The sequence below is a fragment of the Anser cygnoides genome, chromosome 11, assembly GCF_040182565.1.
Source record: "Anser cygnoides isolate HZ-2024a breed goose chromosome 11, Taihu_goose_T2T_genome, whole genome shotgun sequence".
NCBI classification, from domain to species: Eukaryota; Metazoa; Chordata; class Aves; order Anseriformes; family Anatidae; genus Anser; species Anser cygnoides.
This window is the reverse complement of record NC_089883.1, coordinates 893,344-920,919: the sequence shown is the minus strand read 5'-3', so window position 1 is coordinate 920,919 and position 27,576 is coordinate 893,344. Positions and strand designations below refer to the sequence as shown.

Here is a 27,576-nt window from a genome sequence, read left to right as displayed (position 1 = left end):
CATCGACCCAGCGACAATAGGAGGGGTCCTTTGCTGTTGTGTACTTGCAGACCCTTGGGCAGGGCAGCACGTGTGTCTCACGGGGAGCCCACCGGAGCTGAAGGGGGGATTTGCAAGTCTGCTGAGCCTGGGTGGTTAAGCACCTCGGTGGGTCCGGGAGGTGGTGCCTTCAGAAGGAGCCCGCAGCAACGCTCAGCCAGCTTTACGGGCTCCCTGGAGAAGCTGCGATGCTCTTGGACACAGGTTGTTGGCTGCTAACACACGAGGGTCTGCCCGCGGAGCATCTGCCTCCTGCTCACAGAGGCACGTCCCGCTGTGCAGCTTGGCACAGCGATGCCTCCTGCAGCAATGCCTCCTGCAGCGATGCCTCCTGCGGCGATGCCTCCTGCAGTCCCGTGCGTGGTGCTGAGCTCCCCCCACCAGCGCTGCTCCTTCCTCCTGTGAAGCTTTTAACAGCAGCAGTTTCTTATCTGTGCCTTGGGGGCTCTCCTGATAACCGAGGCTTGGCAAATAACCCTCCTCCTCCTCCCGTGAGAGCCGTGCTACCTGGAGCTTATCTCCTGGATGGAGCTGGAGCCATTTGCTAAGAAATTCTGGCTGCGTGATGGAAGCTGAGCTCTGAGCGTCCCCCTGCTCCGGCAGCACCGTCCCGGTGGGGCGAGGCCGCTTGCCGGCACCTCGCTGCAGAGGCGGATCAATGGAGATGTTGGATTTCAGTGGTGTTGTGTGGTGGGTGGGAATGCCCGGCCGTGATGTTCTGAACCCTGCCTGGTGCCAGACACATTTCTGGGGGGCGCTTCCGCTCCTCGTCATTTCCCAGGAGACTGGGAGCCAGGAGATTGCAGCTGGCACGGGGGCAGCACCTCGCTGGGCAGCCTGGGGACAGCCCCCGCCTGGGGGCACGTGTCCCGCAGCGGGGGGCATGTCCCGCAGAGGGGCAGCTGCAGGTCCCATCCAGGCACTGGGCCCTTGCAAGGACTGAGCAAACCCAAGAAAGGCTCAAAGGACACGAGTCTGGATTATCTGAGGACCACATCTCCAGGCCAGCCCAGCGTAGAGGCGCTGCAGACACCCCGAGGGCTCTGTCTGCCCGCCTTGCACTCTTACCTTCCAGCGCTGCTGGCCGTGCACCAAAGCCCTGCCCCAGCCCATCCGTTTTCATCCAGAGAACAGCGATTTTTGTAGAACCCCCCTCTGCTGGGTTTGTTTGACTTGGTGATTATTTATTCTTGCCGGCCGGGCTGTGCGAGCGTGTTGCTGTACGTGACTAATGCTCTGCGCAGCTGCCACGGCAAACTGCAGCAGCCCGTGGCTTCTGCAACCCACGTGTGGTGTTCGTAGTGCCACGGTTTACTTATCTTGCAGAAAACATTGCCGTCCCTCGCTGCAGTTTGTGGGTTTCTTCTGTACGGAGCAACCTCAAAGAGACCGTTATGGTGGAGGAGAGGGTGTCTGCCACAAAGCCACTCATTGATCCTCGCTTTTTTCCTTTGCTTGCTAGGACAACACCCCTGTTATTATCTCCTTCTTTAAAACGTTCTCTTCCAGAAGAAGAGATGCGATTCATGGAGATAGGTCACTTGGAGAAGACCGATTAGATCATCTTATCCAAAGCCCTTTACAATGCTCATCTCCCGGGAAAATCACTTCTGGCTGCAGTGCAGGCCGGGGATCACCCTGAGCAAAACGCCCTGCAGTACGTGCCCCTGCCGAGGCGGTCCTGAAGGGGGAGGCGGCCCCGGAGCTCGGCAGGCACGCCGGCTGCCCCGCGCCACGCCAGGGCCTGCACAGCCCGGGGACCCGAGGGGGTGCTGGCAGAGGCAGAGCCACGGGAAGCCCCTCGCCCGCTGCCCAGACCGACGCTTCCGCCTGGCGTCCTACGTCTCCCGTGCTCTCCCCTCTGAAATGTTCGTTTCTCTTCCTTCCCTAGTGCTCAGCAACATGTGGCAACGGGACACAAAGGCGCCCTGTGTACTGCAGCAATAATACCCAAGCGACTTGTGACCCCGAACAAAGACCCAGCTCGGAAACTATTTGCTCCTTGCCACAGTGCCAGATGAAATTAGACAACGCCAACGCCGACTGGTCTGGCAGTGGCTCTTCCAGCAGAGAAATGTTTAATGAGATAGATTACATCGGCAATAACCACATCACTGAATTCAACCCCCTAATTCCAAACATCCCAGAGTCCAACGACGTCAATATCATAACTGAGGAGGACTTCTCATCCAGAAAAGGAAACGTCTTCGTTGATGATTTTTACTACGATTATAATTTTATCAACTTCCATGAGGATCTGTCGTATTACCCCTTCGCTGAGAAAGAAACCACAAGCGAGGGCCCTAAGCCCGAGCTGAGCAGCAACGATGTGGAGGAGCCTCCTGAGCTGCCCGCAGATGTCCTGCACGCCGGGGAGCCAGGAGGAGGAGCGAATGGGGATGAGCTGGTGAAGCAAAGCGAAGCAAAGGTTTCTGCTCCTGGGCACAGCGAAGGGGAGGCAGAGTCGGGGGGTTTGGTCGTCAATGACCTCCTTGGCACGGCCCCTGAGCACAGGGGAACCAGCACAACCGCTCCCAGCGCGGCCACAGCTGCTCCCACAAGTGATGGGGAGGGAGAAGTGCTCGTGCCCCGCTCCGAGGAGCTGCTGCCCACCCAGCCTGCGGCAGGTCGTGGCTCTCCCAGCAGCCTGGGTACCCCGCTCCCCGATCAGCCCGCAGGTGCCGTGCTGGCAGGCACCGTTCCCGCGTGGGATGCTGCAGCCCGCGGCCTCGCCCCCTGGGCTCCGGCTGCTCCCTCCGCGCCGCTGCCTGTTGACAGGGGCAGTGCCGGTGCAGACAGCACGTCCCGCAGCCCGCAGCGCGTGGGAGAGCCTGGGAACAGAGACCGTGCAAGCACGGCGGCTCCTGACAACACTGCCAGCGCTGGGAAGGGCCGGGAAAACTCAGGGGAAATGGGTTTTGTCATCACCAGTGATGATAACGGTGCTGCCTCCAAGACCGAAGAGCAGGAAGAGCCGGCAGAAGTACCGGCACCAGAGGGGACTGCGCACATGCACGCAACAGAAGAGGGGACACGCAGCGTGGCAGAGGGGACAGGTCCGACCTTCCCCACTGCCCGCAGACCGCAGCAGGAGGTGGGCAGGCACGCTGAAGGCGCTGGTCCGGTTGCAAGCCCCCATCCTGCAGGTGCTACGAGGAGCCCCCCGGGGGAGGCAGGGCAGCAGGCGGGGTACCGCACCCCCCCGTCCTTCACCTCGGCCCCCTTCGTGGCCACAACCGCCCTGCCAGCACCCGTGTCCGTGTCCCCCGCCACGCCTGGGTCGCCCACCCGCCTCACCTCCAGCGGCCTCACCCAGAGAGCTGCCCTGGCGCCAGCCCCCCCGGCGTCCCCAGCTCGCAGCCCTCCCGCAGGAACATCGCCCCCTGAGCCCCCACCGGCGGCGTGGACCGAGGGGAGGCTGGGGGAGACGTGGGTGCTGCGCCACCCGGAGCCAGCCCCCCCCAACACCCCCCAGACCTCCAGCGTGGCCCAGATCGGCAGCACCGCTCCGGGGCAGCGCTCCCCATCGGCAGCCCCGAGGACATCTGCTTACGGTGACGGGGAGCAGGAGGGATCCCAGCCCGCTCCCACCCCCCCGGGGCTCTGGGGGCAGGACGAGGCTTTGCTGCCGCCATCCACCGCTGAAACAGCCACTGCGACGCCCAGCTGGGAGGTTGGCAACTGGAGCGAGGTAGGCGTTGTGCCCCATTATTGTGTCCCACCAGAGGTGTAACGGGGCTGGGCTGGAGGTAGCAGACCTGTCCCTTCCCCGGGAGTGCTCTGTGGGGCACCGCTCCCTGCACGCGGCTAACGCAGGCATTTTTGCGTTTGGGTCAAATGCTGACAGCACCGAGTGCCATGGGGTGAAGGCAGCGTGAGTCGGGTGCCTGCAGCCCTCTCTGCGGCCAGAACTCTGCCGAGCACCGGCCGTGGCAGCTCCGCGCCCTCTGCAGTGGCGCTGCCAGCTCAGGAGGAGCTGAGAGCACCGAGCCCATGCTCCGTGGCTGGGCACGTGGCGAGAGCAGAGTCTGGCCCAGGAGCAAACTGCCGTCATTTTATAGGCGAGAGTGGTTTAAAACACGCCACAAAATGACAGAAGTTTAAATGTCAAGGCTAAGGCGCATTAAGGCTGCAAATTACCGGGGGAAGGGGCTGTGCTGAACGTAGTGAATGGGGGATTATCTGTAATTATCGGCTATCGCTTTACTGCATAGCTGTCCCGTGGCTGCGCTTGCAGTGACAGACAAATGGCTTCTGCAACCCGTGGTAATGGGCTTTTATCAGAAAGCACAAAAATAAGAAGCCTTCTGTGCCACAAACCGCTGGAGGCCGAGCACCGGGGAACTCTTTTAAGAAGGTTGCACAAAGGAGCCAGTAACTGGGAGGACAATAGTTGGTGTCAGTAAAATACAGTCACACATGTGGGCTTTGTGAAAGGGCACCGAGCATCTCCGAGTGCTCCCCACGGAGCCGGCGGGATGTCGGCAGCGTTGGAGGGAGCCCTGCTCTCGGTTTCGGCACCGGGGCAGGGCCTGGCACGGGGTTACGCCGGTCTCACTAAGCCAGTCTGTTCTGAAAGCCCCGCGCAGGCTTTTGGGACGGAAAGGCTGCTACAAAATAATTCAGAGCAGTCTAGAAAGTGAGGGGCGAATCCAAAAGAGGAGATGACGGCACTGCCTGTCAAGAGGGAATGAGCCGGAGAGGAAAATTCACTCGAGCTTGGAGCAGTCAGGAAGCAGAGGACAGGCAGCGCATGGGGAAGGCAGGCAGGCACAAAGGGTGTGAAATGGATCGCTGTAAGAACAGCAAACCACTGGAGCCGTTAGTGCTAGCTAATGGAGATCCAGCAATGAAAAAACCTACAGCCACCACCCCAAGGAAAGGACATCTCAGACTAGAAGCACCTACACAGCTCTGCAGGAGAAGGTTTTCCTCCTTCACCCCCCAGACGGGGCTGCCCGCCTCTCGCAGCGGGGTTTTAGCCCAGGCAGGGCGAGGTGCAGGCTCTGGCGGAGCTCCTTCATCCCCCGGCCGTGCCTCACCGCGGCCCGGTCCCGTTCCTCCGGCACCCTCCTGATCCCCGGGGGGAGGCCGTGAGCCGAGCGCCCGCTGCTGCCCCCGGGTGCGTTAGGGGCTGCCTTTTTTTTTGCAGTGCTCGGCCACCTGCGGCGTGGGCGCGATCTGGCGGAGCGTGCGCTGCAGCACCGGCACCGAGCGGCACTGCGCTGCTGCCAGCAAGCCCGTCCCCGCTCGGAGGTGCTCCCTGAGGCCGTGCTCGTCCTGGCGCGTGGGGAACTGGAGTAAGGTAAGCAGGCATGCACCCGGGCCCTGCCTCTCCTTCCACAACATTTCCCTTCGTTACACACAGACAGGGAAGCAGCAGGTGCCTGCCATGCGGGCGGTTACTTGCTGTCAGTGCGTGCTCTTGCCCCACGGATTGCAGAGGCGGGGGATCAGGTTTTGCACTCACCACAGAGTTTAAACTGCTTTATCCCACAATAGTGGGGTGGTTTAAAAGCCAGCACTGCGGAAGCTAATTGAAGGAAGGTTTGAAAGTCTCTGAAAAGAGCTGTTGAGAATCCACAGTAGCAGGATGCGTTTGCAGTTAGGTTGGAGGGATCTGCTGGGCTAAACAGCGGTGAATGGCCCTTGTTATTCTGCGTGGCCTCGATCTCCGAGATACGTGGATGGGAGATCAGCAGCTGTCTGATGCAAAAAGGCTTTGTTCTGTTACAGCTGGGAGCTCCACAGGCTTTTAGGTGTAAAGAGGTTGAGCATTATCCCAAGCCAGCCCAAGGCAGAGCGTGTCAGTTCGTTATTTTATTCCACGGGTCGCGTCCCAGAGGGACTGCCCTGCACCAGCCCCTTGCTGCAGCGTGACGTGCCTCTCCTTTGCCCAGTGCTCCAGGAACTGCGGTGGAGGGGTGAAGGTTCGGGACGTGCACTGCATCGACACCAGAGACCAGAGGCTCCTGCGGCCCTTCCACTGCCAGGCTGTCCTCTACAAACCGCCGGCGCAGATGCCCTGCCAGGGCACGCCGTGCCTGGACTGGTACACGTCCTCCTGGAGAGAGGTAGGAGCTGCTGGCCGGGGCTGAGCGGTGCCCGCGCACCCCAGCGCCTCGCGACAGGGCGTCGTGCCTGGCTTGGCCGTGGTGCATGAGGAGGTGTGTCAGCTGGGTTGTTTTCAAAAGTTTTGAGAGCTCTTTGCAGATAAACGCAAGAGGAGGCAGTTGTTTGTTGTCTTCTACCAAAAAGCGAGCTGTAAGGTCATGGTGAGCAGCGAGGTCATCTCAGAAGCAGTCTACAGCATGCGTGCTTGTGATGCGATGTTTCATACATGCAGTTATTTTTTATATCTCCCCCTGGAAGCGTGCGGGGCTGGCACCTCGTGTTTGCCCACAGCACGAGGCACAGGGCAGCTGCTGCAGGGGTGGTGTGCGGGCGGGAGGGGTGAGCATCGCCTGAGCCCGGGCCATTGTCCTGGTCAGGGAGGCAGAGGGCTGAGGCTGACTGTTAAATGTAGGAGCAGATGCTTGCAGCACATCTCCTGTATCTGCCTGCCTCTGGAAAACTTGAAGCTAGTTTAGAGCACCCAGCTCCAAAAGGGAAACCACACGCCGATAGCAGCTGTAGCTGCGAAGTTGGTATTTGACCCTGGAAGCAGTTTGTGTTTGTGTATGTGTCGGTAGGGGCATTTTTCATATTTTTCTCCTTAAGAGTCCAACGCACGGAGTGTGTCTGCTGTTCCGTTACACCGTCGGCTTCCCCTTTTGACGAGTTTTGTCTCTGCAGTGCTCAGAGCCCTGCGGCGGAGGGGAGCAGGAGCGCCTGGTGACGTGCCCGGAGCTGAGCCGCTGCGATGAGGCACTACGGCCCAACAACACCCGGCCCTGCAACACCCACCCCTGCACCAGCTGGGTGGTGGGCTCCTGGGGGCAGGTGAGCAGATGCGAGCGGCGAGGCACGGTTCTCCCGTGAGCTCCGCGCTGGATCAGCATCCTCCTCGCCGTGCTGGTGCAGCTCCTCCACGGAGCTCTGGGTTGAGAGGTGCTGTGTGCCCCTCCCGTGGTTTCTTTACAAAAGCAATCGATAAAAATGTCCCTGCTGCTGTCATTGCCATGGCCCCTGAAGTCAACAAGCTTGGTCAGTGCCGTCTGCCCCACGCCCGAGTTGGCCGGGCGCCCTCATCTGCAGCGCATGGCAGCGGCAGAATGGGAACAGCTCTCTTGCAGAAATGCAAGGAGCAGGGGTAAAAAGCCAGCCTTCCAAAGCAAACCGGGGAGCGGTGCAATAACAGCATAAAAACTCCCCAGGGCCTGGTGCTGCCGGCCCTGCTGACAGCTCTGCCTGCTCCCGCAGTGCTCGGCGCCCTGCGGCGGGGGCATCCAGCGGCGCCAGGTGAAGTGCATCAACACGCAGACGGGGCAGGTGGAGGAGGACAGCAGCCTCTGCGACCACGAGCCCTGGCCCGAGAGCACGCAGAAGTGCAACCCGCAGGACTGCGAAGGCACCGAGGCGGGTGAGTGAGTGATGCCCCCTGGGCCGTTCTACTCCTGACGGCTAAATATTCTCTCTTGAATGTGATCGTGCTCCCCAAGAGCTTGTGTGAGCTGTCTGGTACCACCCCTTCCCAGGCAGCACACACAGCCGGTGCCGCTCTGCCATTCAGGCAGTTGCCAACAGAAAGCCCCGCTTGGTTTCGAGGAGATGGGTGTAAACGTGTGTCTGCGTCGTGCTGCAGTGCCTGGATGTTCAGGGTTGAGGCTGGGGTTGATGTTTTACTTTACATAAGATTGGCAGAAGTCATAATGGAGAAAGGCAAGAGGTACAGGAGATTACGCGCTGTTGCTGGGCGTGAAAGCTTCTAGCTTCTCGCAAGGGAGCTGCACTTCAGTGCAAGCACAGAGTGCTCCCGAGCACCCATGCAGGTGTGACCACACGTGCAGCGCTTTGCCCTCCATCATCCTCTGTGGTGGCTGGAGACACTCCACCTCTGTCCAGCACCGTGGATGTGTTTTCTAGCCAGGCTCAGAGCCATTCTTTATTTTTCTCCTCCCCGTCTTTCACTTGTCAGCCCCCCGGGCTGTGCAGTTGTGTGGTTGGGGACTGGGTGCGGGGCCGGAGAGCTGGGCGGCGTACCAAGAGCAGCGCTGATCTCCAGGGCTGGCGCGTGCTGGTGGCGCTGCTGCTGCTGCTGAGCGGGAGGAAAAATCAGAGCGAGGGTCAGCCTGCCGAAAATCAGCGTGGCTGTGAGAGGGTGAGCTGGATGGGGCCACTCGGGGGATGCCGAGACCTGGAGGGCAGGACAGGGGGAGGGAGCTGGGTGTGAACACAGGAGGGTCGGCAGCAGCTGGCGGGCAGGGGGCCGGGAAGGAAGGGAGGTCTGTGCTCGTGCCGGAGTGGGGTGAGCGGAGGGGCAGCACGCCGAAGGGCGGGCTTTGTCCTGGGATCAGCGATGCTGCACGGTTGGAAGAAGCTCAAAAAAAGCACTCGACGTTAATTGCAAGCTGGAGGGAGGGTTTTGTACGTTACTTGTATAAGGCTAGTTTGGCTAACCAGTAATTAAGTGGGAATATTCAAACCGTCTATAAACGTCCAGAGCATTCAGCTGTCAAGGGGCTGGGGGTGTTTGTAGGGCCGTGAGTGGGAGCTGGGATTTACGTGCCCGGGGCAGCAGCGCCACGCAGCCGAGGGACCGCCAGCGCCCACCCGAGCGAGCAACTGGGCTGCTGTGGAGGGACCTGGGGCAGAAGTGACGCGTTCCTCGGAAAGAGGAAGGCAGAACTAAAGACCAAGAGGTGAAGCTTTCTGACCATTATAAAACTTTTGAGACCAGCGTGGGCTCACCGTGAGAAAAATCAGGTAACGCCAGGTCTGCAGCATCTCTGGATAGTCCCACCGGGGTGATGCTGACCGTCTGCCACCTTGGTTCGCCTGCTCGGGCTGCAGACAGCGCTCAGCTGTGGGGCAGGCACGCGGTTTGCTTCCTCACTTCCCCACTCACCCAGAGAAGCGTGTCCCGTGGCAGCGGGCAGGTCCCTGTTAGCCAGAAATGTGCACGCCGCAGGGGTTGAGAGCTCCTAAGAGAAAAGCAATATAATGGGGGGTTAGATGTCACCGATATTGGCACCCTAATCGTTAATCAGCCTTATCTTCTCAATGTGTCTGGGGAAAAAAGCTTTTTGTCTGCCCAGCAAGAAACATTTCACCCACGGGAGCTGGCCGGGGGGCTGGAGCTGGCCCCGCAGGAGCGGCACCCCGCAGCCCCCTACCCACCCGTGCCGCCGCGTGTCCATGGCGCAGGCGGCCCTGCTCCTCCCGCAGCCCGCGCTGCTGCCCCGGCTCGGCGTGGAGGTGGCGGCCGGTCGCGCTTCTCCGGGAGGTGCCATGCGGTTCCGGCCGTTTTTGTCAGGGGAAAATTCCCATCAGCACGGGCCGGTGACGAGAGCCGCGTGGATGCTCGGCACGGCCAAGGCTGTACCAGAATAACCGTTGGGATGTGTAGGAAGCACACAAATAAATGTTACGGTTCTGGATTAGAAATGACATAAATGCTCTGGCCGCGGCCCAGGGCAGGAAACGCCTCTTGGAAATACAAACATTTCCTGCCAAACTATGAGGAGGAACAAAACTTTCACATGGCAGGAAATCACAGATGTGTAAATGCACAGGCAGAGGCTCCCAGAAAAGGCATGAACGTAAACTCTAGCCCTTTCCTGTGTTTTAAAGGATCTTTATTGCACAAGATTAATGAAGGCTGCGGGGATTCAGTGTTTACGTTAGGAGGACAAGGAGTCTCCATCTCCCGTAACACGAAGTGCACTGGTACCAGCCAGCTCGTGTGTTGGTCTCGGGGAGCAATTATGTGCTCGTTGGACACAAAAATGCGAGTAACCTCAGCAGAGCTTAAATGTTAAAACATAATCAGATGGATTTTTAAAGGAGATGGAACAGAGCAAACATAAGCAAACATCTCACCGGCAATTGGCCCTCTCCAATTAAAGGAGGTTGGAATTAATTAAAACCAGAATCCTGTTCTTTCGCTACGTTATAAATTAATTGATGATTACACAGAAGTTATTTTTAAACGCGCCTGTAGTTTTACGGCTGAATCCAGCTGTAAGCGGAGCAGATAAGGTTGGCTGTGTCCTCAGATGGCTCCCAGGCAGCACCCGAGCCCACCAGGCACTCAGATGTGTCCTCGTGGCGTCCCAGCAAGGCCAGGGACAGTTTTCTTACCCCATATGAAGACAAGGGAGTCAAACTACCACGACCCCACGGTGAGAGAATCCATGTTGGGGCCGGGCGCAGGGCGGCGTGGGCCTGGAGGAGGACCCACAGCCTGTGTCTGGTCGCCCCATGCCCAGGAGAAGCTCAGAACAAGGCCACCCGTGGATGTGCGCAGGGACGGACGCTGCCCTGCTCAGCTGCCCCCAGGTGAAGCTCCTGCCCCCAGCGCGGGTCCCAGGGGCTGTGCGGGGTCTCCCGGTGCTGTGGCAGGAAGGCCCTGCTGCCGCTCGCTCCGGAGGGGCGCGAGGGACGCCTGTGCTCTTGGCAGCCCTTGCGAGGTGATAGGAGTGGGAGCGGATTTGCTGGACTGCGGACACGCTGCCAGAGAGATAAGAGCAGCGCTCGTCTCAGGGAGGCTTGTTGTGCTGATCCCAGCCGTGCCTGCGCCCGGAGCCCAAGCGGAGCTTTTACGCCCACATCAGCCACGCCTGTTCCCAGAGCATTCCTCGTAGCTCAGAAAACTGGGGGGGGAAAAAAAAAAAAAACAAAACGCAAAGGATGTTGATTTGTGCATCTAAATGTTACATTTAGTTTTGTGTCCACCTTGGAGAGGAGCTGAGAGCAGCTTTCCTGTGAGAGCTCACACACAGGCACCTTTCATCTAGCAGGTAGAGGAGTTTGGGGAGCGCTGCTGCCCTGCTCGGGAACATGAACGCTGGGGAGCGAGGAGCAGCGCGCACCGCACGCCGATAACGTGCCTGATAACGGGGCGTCGCTGAACCCAAACCCCTGCTCCCCGGCCGGGTGCTGCCAGGGCCGCCCCCTCTCTCCCCCACCAAACGGAGCCGAGGCCGGGGCTGTGCTGCGGGGTGCGTTAGCAGGCGGTCGTTGCCCATCAGGAGCCTTCAGATACCGGAGAGGGAAAGGAATTAAAGGGTACAGCTGGCCCCAGAACAAGCATGCACAAACGGGCCATAGATGTGGTTTCTCTAGGAATTAGACAGATGTTCCTAGCCAGCGGGAAGGGGGGGCTCAGCCGCGTGTCCCGGGAGCAGCGCCAAGGTCGGCTGGTTTGGGGCAGCCTGGGCGAGGGGCAGACCCCGGGCTCCTCTCCTCCTCCCGCGCGTGCGTTCGCCTCCCCACCCAGTGTCTGGCTGTGTTTCCAGCCACCTCGAGATTAATTGGCAATTAGACATTGTATTCCTTCTTGCTTTCAGTAGGGAAATGAAATTATTCATGGTTCTGCATACAGCTAAGTTTGTCCACAAGGGATCCCCGCTAGAAATAATTGCAGCGAATTCCAATTTACTCTCCTCTGAGCATGGAAGTCTTCATCCTCGTGGCAAGACAGGGAGGCACTGCTGGCCGAGTCATTAAGTGCCCTTTACTTACTGCTAATTAACAGCAGCAGTCAATAGAGAGCGGGAGCTTGGGAAAGGATTTTTCTGGCTTTTATGCAATGTAGGCGCAATGGCTGTTGCGCATTTTGGCCTTACCTACAACCGTGCCTTCCACAGCAGGGGCCGTGCGACACCCCTGGCCAGCGCCGCTGTCCTCCAGCCGGGGCAGGACCCGGCGGCCGCCTGCAGGGCCCAGCTCTTGTGCCCCAGCCCCAGCCCCGGGGCCAGGCAGCCCCAGCCCAGCGCAGCTCCCGCTGAAACCTGCGCGCCGCAAGAGAAAACACAGCAATTGTCATATGGCTGGAACAGGAACGGCACGTTTCCTCTCCCGGCTGAGAACGGCGGGGTTTTGCTTAGTGCAATGCCTGCACGCTTTATGTGAATGACCTTGGGTTGAGTAACGGCAGGGAAGACGCTTCTCCCCCCTCCTTGGCGATCTGTAGATTTAGGTTTCTGAAAGCGTAAATTGTGATGGGCTTCAGTGTCCAGTGCGAACAGTTAGGGTGAAAAAATCGGCTCACCTCCCGCACTGGGTGCTGGGTGCACGGCATGGGGCACCCTGTGTGGGCACGGGGCAGCCGGCTCAGGCTGTAAGTGCTAAAAACAAGGAAAGCAAGGGCAAAACTGACGAAGGAGAGCTTTCCCCACGGCCCGCAGGGTCAGCGCCCTCAGCCGCGTGTTAACGCTCGCTTGCAGTCGCTCCCCGCGCTCGCCCCCAGGCTCTGGAAGCAGAGGGCTCGGGGCTGCTGCCCAGCACTGTTCCCCTGCCCGATCTCGTACAAAAACAGAAGTGAAGGAATCAGGGAGCCCATCGACATGAAACGGCTGCGTGCTGCGACCTCCGTGCCCGCCGCAGGGTGCCCGCGGGTGCTGCTGGACGCTGTGGGCACGGCGCGTTAGAAGTGGTTTCCAGTTCTGGAGAGGAAGCTCGGGGTCGTGTTCAGAGGCTTGTTTCAGCGGAGTTGGCTTTTTCTACTCCTCCCTTTGTTCATAAGAATGAAGTGAAAGACAGCACAGTTGTTTATCATGAGTGCAGGGAAGATCCTCCAGTTCTGGCTCTGCATCAGCTCTTCGGAAATGAGAATTTCTCTGTTGGATCCAGACTCCAACTCCTCGCCCCTGAGAGCGCTGCTGTTGGCCCCTTCTGTCTGCGATCCCCCGGGGGGGTGCTGGTCGCCCTTCCTCAGTGACGCGTGGAGCCCCAGGGCTCAGACTGAGCAGCAGAGCCTGAAAAAGGGGCGCTTTCTGCTTTTCCCTCTCGTTTTCCAAGCTTTCAGAATTTTACAGGCTTTGGCGTGCGCAGCACGAGCCGGATGGGAGTGCTGGGTGCTCGGTGCCAGCAGCACAGCTTTGCTTTGCAGTGCCCGGGGGAGCCGAGGCCGGGCGCATCGCGCAGCACCGGGGATGTTCATGCCGCGTGTGGTGCACCAAGAAATGACTCGCTGGCCAGGAGCACGGTGCTGCCAGCGGGGCTCGGAGGGCAGGGACTGCGCCGTGCCAGCGCCGCGGCCGGGGAAATGAGCTGGAAATGGGCTGCGGGGGTGAGACGGACAAACGGCATCCGAGCACACGTCGCTCGCGTGCTCGCCAGTGGCCGGTCTCTAATGCTGCCTACGACGAAGCTGCTCAGTGCGGTGCCTCCTCCAGCGCTCGGTCCCAGCGCAGGGCACCGCAGGCCCGGCAGCAGCAGCCGGGGCCAACGCTGGTTAAACTGGGAGCTGGCTCCGAGGGCGCCCCGCAGGCCAGAGGTCAGCGGCTCAGTGCTCTCGTCTTGCTGGCTCAGCTCTCAGCCCAACCTTCCCTTGTTTTCACAAAACCTGTACCAGGAAGTTTATTTTTCCCCAGCATGAAAGTAAATGCTTAGGTCTGTAAGGCAGAAGCTTAAATGAAATTTAAAACGACTTCCACACCAACTTAAAAAAAACAACCACAGAAGTGTGGGTTTTCGGTTTCTGATGTGCTGACTTAGCCTGGATTTGGGAAGCCCTGCTTTAAGCAGTTTCTGCAGAGTGAAATTTGGCACCAACTCGAAGATTGGAGCGTGTGCTCAGATGAAGTGTTAGGATTATAAAAAAAAAAATGTTAATAGAAAAAATAACAATAAAAGGATTACATGAAAATTGGGTCAAACCTATGGGGACCTTCCGTGAAGAGCTGAAAAATGAAGTGCTTCTTACAGCTTCCTCTGCCCAAGCCCGAGTTCCAGGGAGGAACCGTGGGCGCAGCCAAGATTTTCCGCGCTGAGTCTGACCCCGCGTGCATCCACCCCAAGGCTCTGCGCTGGGCCTGGGTCCGGCCGCCCTGGGAAGCCCCCGGCGCTCAGCAGCTCCCGGTGACTTCATTTTATAAAAATGCTTTTGAGAAGCGGAGCCCTGCCCCAGGCTGCGACGTGGGGCCAGTGAAGGAGCGGCGGCCACCTCCGGCGCGGGGGCGGGCAGCTCTTCCCCACCCTCCCAGCCCGTCCCGGCTTTTATCCCGCAGCAGGGGCACCTGGGCTGTCAGCGTGGCGTGCAGAGGGAGCTCTCGCTGGCGGGGCAGACGGGCTTCTGCCTGCGTGCGGGGCCTGCCGATGCAGCTATGGGGATTTCCATTGCAGCGCCAGGGCGCTGACCCGCTGGAAAGGGATCGGACGAGAGCCCAACCGTCCGCGCCAGCCCAGGGAGGTTGCCCTGCAGTGAGAGGCTCCAGCCGCAAACCCCCCCAGCTCTTGCAAGGGAGGGCGGGAGGCAGCCTGGGCGCGATCCACGAATAACTTTCTAGGAAGGCCGTTCGGGTGAGCGCGAGCTTTTTGCTTGTGCGCAGCACCAAGCACAGCAAGGTGCGCGGCTGCCTGATAAAAATATCTCAGCGTGCTCTGCGGGGCCATCCCAGCACGGCGCCGCTCCCGCAGCAGTGTTGAGCCTCCGAAATGCCGCCGGCGTTCCCAGCGCCCCGGGTGGCGGTGCTGAGTTCTTCTGAGCCCCTGAGTTTTTACGTGCGGTGCGGGGCTGGCTCCGGTGCTCGCTCCCGGTCGGCTGCGGCCACAGCAGAGTTGGCGTGAGGTGATTTCTTCAGGGCACAGAGACACCAGGGCTTTGCAGAAGTAGCTGTTGTTAGCGAGGAAGAGAGGAAATACCTCGACCGAAATAGAAAATTAATTTTAGAACAGGATAGTGACCTCCGTGCTGACGGGGTGGGGGCGCAGAGGGCTGCGACTGAACTCCAGAGAGGGAGGAAGGTCTCTCTTCTGCATCTGCTGCTCCCTTGCGCTCACCACGGAGGACCAGATTGTCCTTCATGGGAACGGGGGCATCAGCCTTTCCCTAAACAAAGCCCTTTGTTCACCGAAAGGAGCCGGCGTGGGGCAGTGCTCGGCGAGAGCTCCCTGGTTCCCTCCCCACCGCCGGTGTTTCCCCAGCCCAAAAGCGCCCTGAGAAGGGGAAAAGCCTTTTGTGGAGCCGTCCCGTGGGGGCTGTTTCGTGGGGGGGCCACAGGGATGCCAGCTGCAGGAGCAGCCGCTTTGCCCTTTTCCACAGAGAAGCTGTCATGTTGGTTAATCACTTCTACAGGAGGTGAAATTGGACAGCAGTGACGTAATTTAAATGTTTTGCACAGCTGTGTGGGACTCGGTGAGGCACATGCCTGTTTTTGTGTAAACCGAAAACGGAGGAAATGAAGAATCCAAGCAAACCAACAACACGTGCCTGCAAACAAGGCGTGTTTGGCGCAGGGGCTGTGCCGCGCTGCAGCCCCTTCGAGCCCGGCCAGGCTCTGGTGGAGCGAGCAGCTGGGCAGATCGGGGCAGGGGGAGCGGGGCCGATTCCTGCAGCCTCTGCTGGTGGTGGGGGCGAGGCTGCTCCCTCCTCACCACGTCCCACGGGATGCTCAGCACCAGGGTTTGTACCTGGCGACGAGGGAGGGCGTTCTGTGGGGGGCAAGGTCTCTTCGGGCAGCACCCAGGGAGGTGGACGAAGTGCCTGAGTGGTACTGCCAGTCCCGGAGAGGGCTCCTGCAGCTGCCAGGCACTTGTGGAGAAAGCGGCGGCTGCGGGCGCTTTGCTCAGATGAAGGTGGGCTCTGCATTTTCTGAGGTCTCTGCCAGCTGCGCTGTCAAATGCCTGGTAACCGTACCGGTGCCGCGGCAGTAACACTGTCCTTGTGCTCTTGCATCTCCTCCAGGCTTCGTCTGCGAGCGCGACCGCTTGACGTTCGGCTTCTGCCAGACCCTGCGGGTGCTGGGAAGGTGCCACCTCCCGACGGTCCACGTCCAGTGCTGCCAGAGCTGCCGCCAGCACGGGCACCACGCGCCCGGCCGGGACCGCGGGGATGAGCGGGCCTCCAGGAGGTGACAGGACCGTCCCCGAGGGCAGAAAGCACCAGGACCCACGGCGGCTCCGGGAGCAGCCCTGCGGCACGGCGGGGAGCTGGGGACCAGCCGGGTGTGCTGCTCTGTCGCCACACGGTGCTCTTGCAAAACACAGGGAAGGCTTGATTTGTTGTATTTGTGCTCCACGTAACGGTGCTCGAACCTTCAGTCTGAAAAACAGCGTCTGGCTCGGGCTGGGTGCGCGGGTCCCACGGGGAACGTGCCGGGGCGGGCGCAGCTCTCCCTTGGGGTTGCAGCCAGCACTGAGCGATCAAAGAGAAAGCATTTTAGGGAAGGGAAACTTAAAGCAGCAATAATTTGGGGGAGACTTCTCAGAAATGCTTATGGTGCTATCATTTGACATTTTAAGCCTCTTGATGGTGTTGGCAGGCCAGCACGAAACTCTTGACTTTTATTGTTATTTTTATACATGTAAGTGAGTATCTGTCATTCCACCACCACAGCTGACCATTTGGAGTCATTTTTTTTTCCCTTAAGGGACTGGAAGCTGGCAACCCATTTCTGTAATTTTCATTGAATTGTTTACGCACTGAAGCTAAATAACCATAATTTAAGAAATGGAGAGAGATCAGAGGCAGAAAGCTTTCGGCTTCAGTTCCCACCGAAAGTCCCAGGCTCACAGTGCACGCAAGGGCTCTGCCCTCTTCATCCCACTGCTGGCTTCTGCTGCAAAGCCGCTGCCCACGCTCGTGGGCGGTGTGGAGGCACTGCTTAGGGACATCAAGGCATGAATGAAATGAGTCTTGCTCTGGAGTCGGACAGCGTAGGCCCTTGCATGTACTGATGACAGAGATGGGAAGCGGCTCTGGCCCCAGCTGTGAGCCTCTGCCCGGCAAACACCGCGCTCTCACCTCGGCTGCGTGGTTCCTCGCAAAAGCCCGACTGGCAAAGTGAATTGTACTCACACAACTGGATTTCTGTACGCAGTTATGGCATAGAAGTGTTATGGTTGGTTAAGGTGTTTTTCTGTGCTCTTGCCAAGCTAAAACCCTTCTTTCTGCTTATATAGAGTCACTTCTGTTAAGGTTAGTCGATTCTTTTATCTAGAGTATCTGCTATTGTACGAGCGGCACCTCGGCTTGCGCAGCCCTCGCAGCCGGTGCTCGTGTGTTAATCCTCGGTGTCCTGGGGAGGTTTTGCTCTTAGGTTGGTTCCTGGAGGGTGTCAGGCGCGTCTCGGTGGCACGTCCTTTCTGTGTTACTCTTCAGGCTATAGAAGATGAAACTGGGGAGACCGTGAACACAACCCTGCTTGCGCTAAACTGAACGGAAAAAGGACTGAGCGAAGCACGAGCTGCATTGTGTTGTGCAATGTGGTCACAGAGTCCAGGATGGATTTTTTTCTTAATTTGTACTGTCTGGGACAACGTGCAGTACTGCCGCGTAACAAGGGAAATTCCGGTGTGTAATTTGTATGTAAAACACGAGCCCAGACTTCACTGTTTGTGTTGTACTCCTTTCCAATGTGGTGTAAATTTGTATGTTTAAAGAGCCTGCGTTCACTCCTGTTTTCCTTTGCGTCGGCACCATCCGTCCTCTGCTTCTGTCAGCGCTCCTAGGTTTTGCTGAGGAACAGCCTCTAAATGTGTTGGGTTTTAATGGCTATAGCTCATAAGTGTGTTAAATTAAACAGTTACTGAAGGAAATGGAAGGGTTTCATATTTTCTCTTCCCCTTGGGGAATTTTAAAGGGCTTTTCACTGAAAACTCAGTTAAGTGGAGGCTCTTTAGGTACTGACAACAGCAGGGGTTTGATTACTCTCATCTTAGCTGCAGCAGAATGGAGCAATCAGTTTGCATCTGAAAATCATTTAAGGCAGCCGATTGAAACTGGGATTTGTGTGATTACAATCTGAGCTCTATAGAGTTGGGGTAAAGTACTGGCACTCACAAATCTAAAGGCTTCAGCTTCTGGATTGCGGTGCTGCTGACTCCAGGTTTGCAAATTAATTCATTTCAGTGCTAACTGTGACGATGAAGCAGCCTGAGTCAAAACGCTGATGCTCCATGTGTGACACCACAGCCAGTGCAGGCAGCTCACACTGAAATGCAGACGTTCATCAAAAGATTTAAATTCGCCCTGATTTATCTGCACTTTGATACATCAGAGGTGAAACACCTCTGAGAGCGGGACCTGCTCTAAACCAGAGGGTGCGCAGGGGGGTGCAGAGCTCATCGCTTCCTCTCACAGCAAATCCAGACCTAGCCCAGGAGCAGACCGGGATATTTCCTTGCTCTGCTTTGTCAATATTGGCTTTTGGACCTGCTGCTTGTAACCAAGGAGCTAAACAGAAATGCCTTTTTTTATATAAAAAAAAACTGTTTCATTAATGTGTCAATACTAGAAGGTCATTACCTTAGAAATAACCTCAGCAGTAGTCTGCACATGAATGCAGAAAAGTGATTATAGATCAGATGTTTGGATTAGAAACTGCTTTTCTGTGCAGTATCTAAGGGCGTGGTTTACCAGGAAAGCAAGTTTATCCTTTTTGCTACATTAATTAGAGCAGAGTATGAAAGAGAAAAGCAAGAACTCGTCAGGTTCCGGCTTCTGGACATTTAAGAAAAAAAAAGAAAACTGAATTTCATTCTGCCGAGCAGATCCTACACGCAGCAGCGGAGCAGGGGGCCGCTGGCTGTCCGTCTCCCCCGGCGCTGCACCAGGCCGGGCACCTGGGGGCTGCAGCTGCACCGGGCGTCATTTCTTCCCAGAACTCACGCCGGCTCTCCATAGTCACGATTCCGTTTTCTCCTTAGCGCGTCTTACAAGGCTTACTCATTTTCCTGGCGCTGTTCGTGCTCCGGTGTCACCAGGAAAGGTGCGGTCTGCTCGCTCTTCAGAGGCCGCGGCCGCGGTCCCCGAGCTTGGTGGCCTCGCACGCTGCCCACTCCCACGCTGCCCACTGCGCGCCAGGACGGTGCCGCACACCCTGGGGCATTCCCCTCCCAGCCCTCGCTGGCAACAGCCCGTGCAGAAGAAAAGCCCAAAGCAATGCTTTTCATCACAGATACAGGATATGTGGCTACCGGGATGCATTCAATTTGTCATTATAAGATACTTTTGGTTCATTACTTCAGAAAGACCCCATTGAAGACCAACTGTGCAAAACACACATGCTTCATTTGCCACACAGCAAAGGCGGGTTTTCCCACTAATTGTGAACCTTTGCAGCGCAGGACTCGGAGTCTCTCTGACCTTTGTCCGCTCGGTTTTACTTGGCCTGTTTGAAAAACAGTTGGTTTCCCTGCTAAGCTGCCGGGCTGCCGGGAACGTTGTTCTTGCAGCCAGTTCACCTCCCTGTGCCACCCAGCGGTGTGCTGGGTCAATTTAACGGGCGTTGTGGGCTGGGTTTTAGGGCAGGAATGCACGTTTAAACAAACCTAGGCGAGCTTAACCACAGCAGCCACTGACAGCGGAGCAAGGCAAGGCTGGAAAATGTCTCCCGTTTCGAATGAGTTGGTCGTAAAATGTTGTGTCATCAAGGACTTCTGTGTGTGTGGCACAGACTGCGCCGGCCCCTGCCCGCAGCACGGACACTGGGGGCTGCTGGCGTCTGCGCTTGCCGACCTGCTCACAGCTGTGTACGTGTATCGTCGCATACGGGCATATATTCAACAGGACCCCTCGCTGTGCCACCGCTGCACTAATCGGGGGAAGCACGTGCGTGGTGCGATGGAACTGATGTTCTGCAAGGTTTTGCAGGGCACTCCTTCTGATGTTTTAAACAAAACCCGAGGCAGCAAAGCTCCCCCTGCGCAGCCTCCAGCCGCTGACGGCTACAACAAGGTGCTGGGGGGCGGCAGTCGGGCACAGCGCAGCAGCAGCGCCCCTTCGAGTGGAAGAACACAAACCCGGATGGGCAGAAATGGAGAGAGCTGTGCCGGTGCTTTTGGCTGAGGCTTTCCTGACACTGGGCATCGGGGGTTCACCAAGAGCTGCGGCAACGCGCAGCATTCGTGCCCGGACACCTCGCCAGGGAGCGGCACTGCCGGCTGGGGGCCGCGCTGCTCCTCAGCCCCCGGCCTCCCCCAGCCCCTGACCTCCGGCCGCCCCAGCGCACCCGACGTGGGCTCAGAGCAGATGCTCACAAGTAGTTTTTTCCTGTATTTTCCACAAAGGAAATAGAGCAAACAATGTTTTTTGAAGAGGCTTTTGGTTAAGTTTCCTGACATCTATTGTAAACTTCAGCTGCTAATTACAGAGCAGGGAAAGATTTGCTCACAGGTTTCACTTGCCGTTTTTCAGCGTAACACGTCACCAACCCGCAGACGGCGGATCTGGCACGAGGGAAAACCATCACGTCATGCAGCTCCGTACTTGACAAGCTGTTGACGAAACAAATTTGAAAAATGATTTGACCCTGAAGGCGGTCTGCCCCGAAGTGCAGCTTTGAAGTGATTTGCTCAGGTGTGGTGTGGGAGCAGGAGCTGGCTGGGCAGCGCAGGGTGCGCTGGGGCCGCACGGGCAGCTCAGGCCCCGACGGGAGTTAAAGTTCATCCGACGCTCAGTGCCAACACCGGGGGAACTAAGCCTTTAGCCAGGCCACTTCTCCCACTCACTGTTAAACCTCGCCTGCTGTTTTCATTACGATTACAGAAATATTGACTTAAATTACTTCTCCTCCCAGATTTTGCTACTTCCCATCCAGCCTGCAGCTGCAGCCCCTCTTTAAACTGTCCTGACACCCACGACACCGAACGTCCCTAATGCCGAAGGACTTGGCTTTTCTCAGGGCCAGTTGTAAATACAAAACCTGTTTCTCCACAGGCTTTCCATTTAAGTTTATGAAGACTTTCAAGTATAAACAGATGATTTCACTGCAGTGCCACCATGCAGACCGCCAAGGCCAGGACACCATCGCAGCTGGCATTCCCTCATGTCGAGGAGGTGGCAGCTCCCAGCAGTGCTGCCGTGGGCGCAGGGCACATCCCGAGGTCACTGGGAACCCCGAAAACCTCCACTGCCTCTCCTTCCAGCCTCCTCTTAACATCCTCCTCTCATCACACTGCAGACAGGATTAGATCCACTGTCCCCACATGGCCTCCGGCTCTCTGAAGACAGGAGGCAGGCACGATTTAAGAAAAAATGTTGAAAAATGCAAGAACTCTCTTTTAGGGGACAGTGACCGATACGGGAAAGAACAGGGCGAGGATCTGGTGGCAAGTTTGTGAAGAGGGCTCGTGGCTATAGAAGGCGGCCAGAGCTGGTGCTGCCAAACCCCCGGCAGGTAGGGGCAGGGAAAGGAGGCGGCTGGGCTGAAGCCCTGCCCTGCCCCTGCAGGTTACACCTGTACTGGCCCGGTGATCTGAGCTGCTTGGGCAAAGCTCGTCCCCATGTGATGACGGTGGGACAGGGGAGAGGAATGACTTAGGAAGGTGGGTGCCAAGCAGAAGTATCAGACGTTACCAAAGTAATGAGTTTTCTAGAAGGAGCCAAGCCCAACGTCTTGGTTTCGTCACAGCTCAGTCAAAGGAAGCAGCTCGTGCGTGTCCATCAGGGGAAATCTGTGCTGAGCTCAGCCAACTCTGCTGGGGAGGTTTCCCCAGCAAGGAAGGACCTGGAAAATGAACAGAGACATGGACCTGGTGAGACGAAGCTCTGGGGATGAGCAGATAAGCCCAGGGGCTTCTGCCCGGGGGAAGGATGGCGGGGAGAAGCTGCTCAGCTGGTGGCATCAGCTGTGCGGCTCTGGGTCTGCCCTGCTGGGCTCCGTAGCCAGGGGGAAGGGAGCGGAGCTTTTGCAGAGCCACCTCCATGGGGCGCGGGGACATGGACGGCTGAGGCTGCACCCCCGCAGCGTGCTGCAGGGTGGAGATGGCCAGCACTTCGAGACTCCTCCTGACGGCAGCTTCACAGGACAACCTCCAAAAGGAAGGCACCGGGGCACAACCCGTAGCCTGTGTTTTGTTGCTGCTTCTATTTATTTGTCGGGATCTCCTGAAGGCTCTCTGAGAAGAACCAGAGGTTTTTGGCTTCGGATTAGACATCAGACCTTGTGTTCCCCCCGGTTGCCTCCAGACATTTCCAGAGCTGGAGACAGGAAGGAACTGAGAGCTCATTAATTGGGAAGCAACAGGAATTTTATGGAGCAGGTTCTTTGTCACTTATTAACAATAACTCTTAAAACACTTCCGTATCTCAAGCCGTCGGATTGCCCTGTCAGAGCACCTGTGTTCTGCAGACTGTCAGATCCCCCCCCCCAAGTGCTTCTGTCCGGACCAGACAAACTCAGACGGAGTATTTTAATCCCCAAAGGGCCAGGGAGGTCACCAGTCCTCCGGCCCAGCACCAGCTGCCCAGACAGCAAGGGATCCCCTCCCGCAGGTGCCTGAGCACGCGAGGAGGCCAAGCGGGAGGCAGCGAAGCACAGAGCAGGAATAGCTCGCAGCCAGCCCCTGGTGGCAGCCCTGTCCTCTCCACAGTTTGCTTTTACCCAGGGAACTATTGCATTTTTGGCACGAGCGCTGATGTGGTCCTGCTGCAGGCACTGTGCCTGGAGACCCCCTGGGTGCAGGGGGGCTCATAAATCTGTAATCTGTTGGCCACAGATTTTATTCACGTTTGTGATCCCACCAAATAACCCCTTAGAAGTCGCTAATGGAGGTTCGCAAGTTGATTTTTAAGGACTCAAGGAGTGATTTTAGCCCATACAGGATCTCTGTCATTGTAGTATTTTTCCAGTATTTTTACTCGTGGACCTCACCAAGAAGGCTCTCCTTGAAGTTACTTCACCGTGGGAAAATCCCCAAAGCTGCAGGAGCCTCAGCATGGGCCGCTCCTCCTGCAGGGGATGCTCTGCCCTGTTCCAGGCCTGAAGCTGCAGCAGGCAGGGCCACGCGCCTCCTGCAGTGAGGGAGAACATCTGGAGCGCAAGGGATCAACAGGCTGATGTTGTCCCTTCTCAAGGATTTACTGCCTGGCATGACGTGACTTCTGAGACAAGTAAAAATAGCTAGACTTCATTAGACGGTAATGGGGTGGCTTAAAGATACAAGTAATTCTAGACCGACATGCCTGATGGCGTAATTACAGCCTCAGCTGAACATCATTAAAGCAAGGTGTGTTTGCAGAACTCCCAACGAGCCAACCCTGCCGTGCGGTCCCTCAGCCCCAGGATCTGGGGACATGGCTCAGGGGACAGCCAGCATCCATCCCGCAGGAACCAGCCCAGCTTCCTGGATCACAGCAAGCACACGGCCCCTTCTGCATCGAAGTCCTGTCCACGCTTCACAGAGCAAATTTCATCATTTATATTTATTTCTGTCCCCTTGGTGCGGGGTTGATGCAGCTACCAGCAAAGCCACGTTTTGGGAAAAGTTGGAAAAGTGAAGGTAGGACAGGAGGAGAAGGATTTGAAGAACTTCGTTGCTTTATCAGTTTTGGCTGGCGTGTGGCAGCTCCTCAGGGCAGCGAGCTCTGGAAGGGGGGCAGTGACACCCGACAGCCTCAGGTGCCGAATCCAAACCCCGCATCACCATCGAGCCAGCAGGGGCATCCCGGGTGGGAAGCACAGCAGCAGGAGGCGGGAGGAGGAGAGAAGGGGGAGAGAAATCAGCTGCCTTGGCCACACGGCTGGCACCAAGGCACTGCATGCTTTGCTCACCCAGAGCAATTGGTTTTGTCATGAAATGAAAGAAAGCTGCTTCACACGTGTTGAGGGAGGGGAAAAGAGCAGGAGGATCTGCGAAGCCCAGGACAGCGTTAGCAGAGCCACTGCTCTCCTCTCTGGGGCTCTCGGCTTCCGACCAGTGTTTGTGCTTTAAGGAAAGCTCAGCAAGGCTGGATGTAAATATTTAGAAATATCTATATGCTGCAAGTAGTTCTATCTCTATATGCAACTGCTCTGTTGCCGTCTAACAGCTTAAGCATGGCTAAAAAGTTCTTCTACCCCTTCTGTTCCCAGTCCTGTGGCCCCACTAGAGCTTCTGAATTCCCTCATCTCCAGCTTTCTTTTTCCTCGCACTTCTCCAGCTCAGCTCCTACATGTTTCCCCAAGCTGCATTACCGCAGTCCTACACCCCACCATCAAGCTTTTGCAAACAAGCCCTGCGATCCACTTACACAGCCCGGCTGCCATCAAGGCAGGGGTGAGAGCTCACAGGAGAATTAACCGGTGGGAGAGGAAGCAAACAGACCCTTTACCTAACTTTGCAAGGGCTTGCAGCCCAGGGAACTGGGCTTTCCAACCTGTTATTTTCTGCCTAGAGAAACAGGAGCTGCTAAAAAAGCCCTGCACGTGCACCTGGAGCTCAGCAAAGGGAAGATCCTTCTGGAGGAATGGGAGAAGAGGAACAGCCTACCTCTGTGCTGAGGCTGTGGTGTGATGCTGCGCTGGGAGCCCGGGCAGGGTGCTGGGAGCGGGGCACGGCAGGCAGGGGCTCACGGCTTCGTGTGGCTCCAGCTTCGTGTGGCTCCACGGCTTCTGGTGCCCTCTGCAGTTGTTCCTCCTCACTGTAAATGCAAAAATCTCACTGTAAATGCAAAAATTTGCTTGATCATCTGTCAAGCAAAATATAATTATGAAAAATCCACTTCAGTCATTTTAGTAATTTGACAGAGACCTGCTCTTCTTTAGGTGCCGACCAAGCTGCAGACATCCCGCTTTTCACTTTACCCGGGTGTCGTTAACACCTACAAACTCCCTTGCATAAGGCTTTGAAAACAGCTGGCTCTTCAGCTCTGAAGAGCTCCTCCGGGCAAGAGTTCTGTCCTACAAAAGTAAAGGTGTTTTTAAAAACTCAGCTCCCAAACTCCATCAATCGCTGTGACTACACACAAGTAAGCAATTGCGACTGAAACACCAGGTGGTTCCCGCTTCCGTGCATAACTCCCTAAAACCAGTACAACTTCCTCGGGGAAGAAGCAGCAGGGCTTTGCTGGGCTCGTCCGGAGGCAAACACCAGCGGGGCAGGCAGCGCGCTGCATTTTAAAATATTTCAGCCATCGCCGGCCTGTTCCCGTTAGCAGCGTGGAGGCTGCGGGCTGCAGCTGGGTGCCAAGCACCCGTGTGCAGGGAGTAAAGCATCACCTGCTGCCCTCGGCACTTTAATGCCATTTATGTGCAAATCCCACACGCGCTTATCTGATTACAGTCCAGAAGCTTTAATTTAAATTAAAGGCTTTCTGAAACAGGCTGGGACTCTAGTAGCACGACTTGGAGCATTTTTGTGTTGAATCAGGAAATGAAATAAGATAGCTCTTTGGGGATTACATTTCTAGAGGAATAAAGCAAGTCAGTGCCATTTCCCTCCCCAAGAAAAGCCTTTTCCTCTTCCCAGGGTACTTTGGGCCTTTCCCATGGTGTTTTGAAGGATACACTTACATTTAAATCCGCATAGAGCTGGTGTAACTTGAGCAGAATTACTCTCCCAAAGTCTGCTGACCTTTGCAGGAGGCTTTGCTTGCAGCTGGTAGCCCACAACACACGCAGTGATTCTGAGACGCACACTGCGCTGGGTGCAGGCAGAGCTCTCCCTCCTACACACACTTTCACCCCCTGAAAACTTGTTTAGCAGAGGCTTCCTCTGGGTCACATCATTCACATCCAGACTGATCTATCAAACAGCTCTCTCTGGACTGTGGCAAAATTCAGTACGGAACAGGAAAAGCAGGCGGACATCTCAGGGCTGCGATTAATCCCTTCCCAGAAATTAATAACCCAACCGCAGGCTCCGCCATCAGGCAATGTCTTTATGGCTTTCCCTCCGACATTAAGACACCGTTTCCCTTTGCTACATGATTTAGGTTCTGGTCAGGGGCCTGCTGATGATTTTGCAGGGAAGCCCTAAGATGGGTCTTTACAAATAGCAGTGAGATGGCCCTGGTACAAAGCTGGGACGGGACAGAGCCCCCGTGCCTGCTGCAGTCGCAGCCCCATGCACGTGCAGGCTGCGTGTGGTGCCACTCTCCCACACAAGCATGAACAAGCACACCAAAATATCAGCATGAAAGACCAAATGCAGGAGATTTGGTATGGCAACAAAGAGGGAAAATGCGTGTAAGTGCTATTTTGGGATGTGTGGTAGCAGCAAGCAAGTTTTTTCAAGGGATGGGAGTTTTCCAAGAAAGTTTCTGCTTTAAAGGCAGAAAATGTAAAATGTGGAATTAGAAGATAAAGTGACGGCTCTGAGGGACAACTCCCCGGTCTCTAATGGCGGCTTTAAACCCGTGTAACCTGGAACTCGATAAAGAAAATTATCTTTGCCCCATAGACTTACATCTGGGACCATTACTAAGCAGCCCAGAAAAGCCAGGACAAACAGCAAGTAACAGCCCTCGAGCTGCGGTTGGCCATGCGCTCACCAGCAGCCTGCGTGCTCTCAGCCAGCGCTGGGGCACGAGTTGGACTCCATGATCCTTGTGGGTCCCTTCCAACTCGGGATATTCTGTGATTCTGTGGGATGCAGCCCCGGCTTCGGCTGCTGGTGTCTGGGCTGGGCTTCCCTTCGAGGCGAGAAGAACTGCTTTTAAGGAACAGGGGAGGGAAAATAAAAAAGAGGGAACACGAGCACAGGTTTTGAAAAGCTCCCGATCACGGAGGTCTTTTCTCAATGCTCCCCCTGGTGGGGAAAATGCTTCCAGAACATTTTTCTCTGCATGATTCCTACTCTCCAGGAACTATTAAAAGTTTAAAAAATAATCCTTTGCTTTTGTTTTTCTCCTTATGAAAAGGAGCAAAGTGACAGGTTGCTTCTATTAAGTAAAACAAAGTCAGCATTGCTTTAATTTTAAAATGGAAATAGAGACTCTTCTGTATGAAGTATTACTCTCCTTTAAACTGACTTTGTGAAGACTTCCAGATACTGCCTCGAAGCCATTTCGGGTATGATGCATGACAGCAAGTCTTATGGAGCAAGGAACGAAAACAGAAGTAGCAAGAATCAGTACAAGCGCCACAGTACGTCACAGTTTAGCAATTCAGAAATTTCAGGAAGAAGTGTTGCGTAAGTTAATTGTCATCATCAGCCTACATTTCTGAACAGAGTAAGTCCTTTATATTTATTAAAGACTGTTATTTGGCCTCAAAAATATATAAAACACTTTCCATTTGTGTTACACATTTTATGGATTTACTGTGCCATTGTGCTGCTCATTCTTCTTCTTAGAGCATCCTTAACAGAGTTTTGAAATGACAGATTGCCCCCTACTGTTTTTTTCTTGATAGGTTAGAAAAATAGAGCCCCAGTCTAGCTGGAGCCTTCAGGCTCCATCATACTAAAATAATTAACAAGCTTCCTTTGTTGTCAACTGTTACTGGAAATTCTCAGAGCAAGGTGACTACTTGCCACTGAATTTCACAGCTTTCAGAACAGTCTCAGAAACTCTTAATGAGTTCATTATAGGTTATTGTTCATTCTCTTCTAAGACCGCTATAAGAGTTGAATTGATTAAATCTAAAATTGTGACATCCTGGAAACAAATTCCCAGCAAAGGAATGCATAATTTTCAAAAACTGTTCCAGATGAAATAAAATATATTGTCATGGCATCAAAGTATTTGCAGAACTTAATGCCTTTTCTTTATTGTTATTTGGTGATGAT

The 27,576-nt window shown here is 56.1% G+C and overlaps 1 protein-coding gene and 2 long non-coding RNA genes across 4 annotated transcripts in view; 1 reads left to right on the top strand and 2 right to left on the bottom strand.

Annotated features, from left to right (window-relative positions):
* ADAMTS7 (ADAM metallopeptidase with thrombospondin type 1 motif 7) overlaps positions 1 to 17,528 on the top strand; it is a 50,037-nt gene extending 32,509 nt beyond the window's left edge. For both annotated transcript variants that reach the window (XM_067003846.1, XM_067003845.1), the window contains exons 19-24: positions 1,931 to 3,730; positions 5,192 to 5,344; positions 5,940 to 6,113; positions 6,835 to 6,981; positions 7,402 to 7,561; positions 15,830 to 17,528. In XM_067003846.1, coding sequence (XP_066859947.1) covers positions 1,931 to 3,730; positions 5,192 to 5,344; positions 5,940 to 6,113; positions 6,835 to 6,981; positions 7,402 to 7,561; positions 15,830 to 15,999 — 2,604 coding nt within the window. In that variant the 3' untranslated portion in view covers positions 16,000 to 17,528. The remainder of the gene's footprint in view (positions 1 to 1,930; positions 3,731 to 5,191; positions 5,345 to 5,939; positions 6,114 to 6,834; positions 6,982 to 7,401; positions 7,562 to 15,829) is intronic.
* LOC125179796 (uncharacterized) lies at positions 8,072 to 9,489 on the bottom strand. Its single transcript, XR_010834231.1, has 3 exons — positions 9,319 to 9,489; positions 8,890 to 9,122; positions 8,072 to 8,335 (listed from the first exon to the last, which is right to left on the bottom strand). It is a non-coding gene; the product is annotated as an uncharacterized lncRNA (long non-coding RNA).
* Positions 17,529 to 17,672: 144 nt separating the features above from the next.
* Positions 17,673 to 26,325, bottom strand: LOC106043681 (uncharacterized). Its single transcript, XR_010834230.1, has 4 exons — positions 24,598 to 26,325; positions 24,337 to 24,487; positions 21,443 to 21,593; positions 17,673 to 20,361 (listed from the first exon to the last, which is right to left on the bottom strand). It is a non-coding gene; the product is annotated as an uncharacterized lncRNA (long non-coding RNA).
* Positions 26,326 to 27,576: the final 1,251 nt, after the last annotated feature.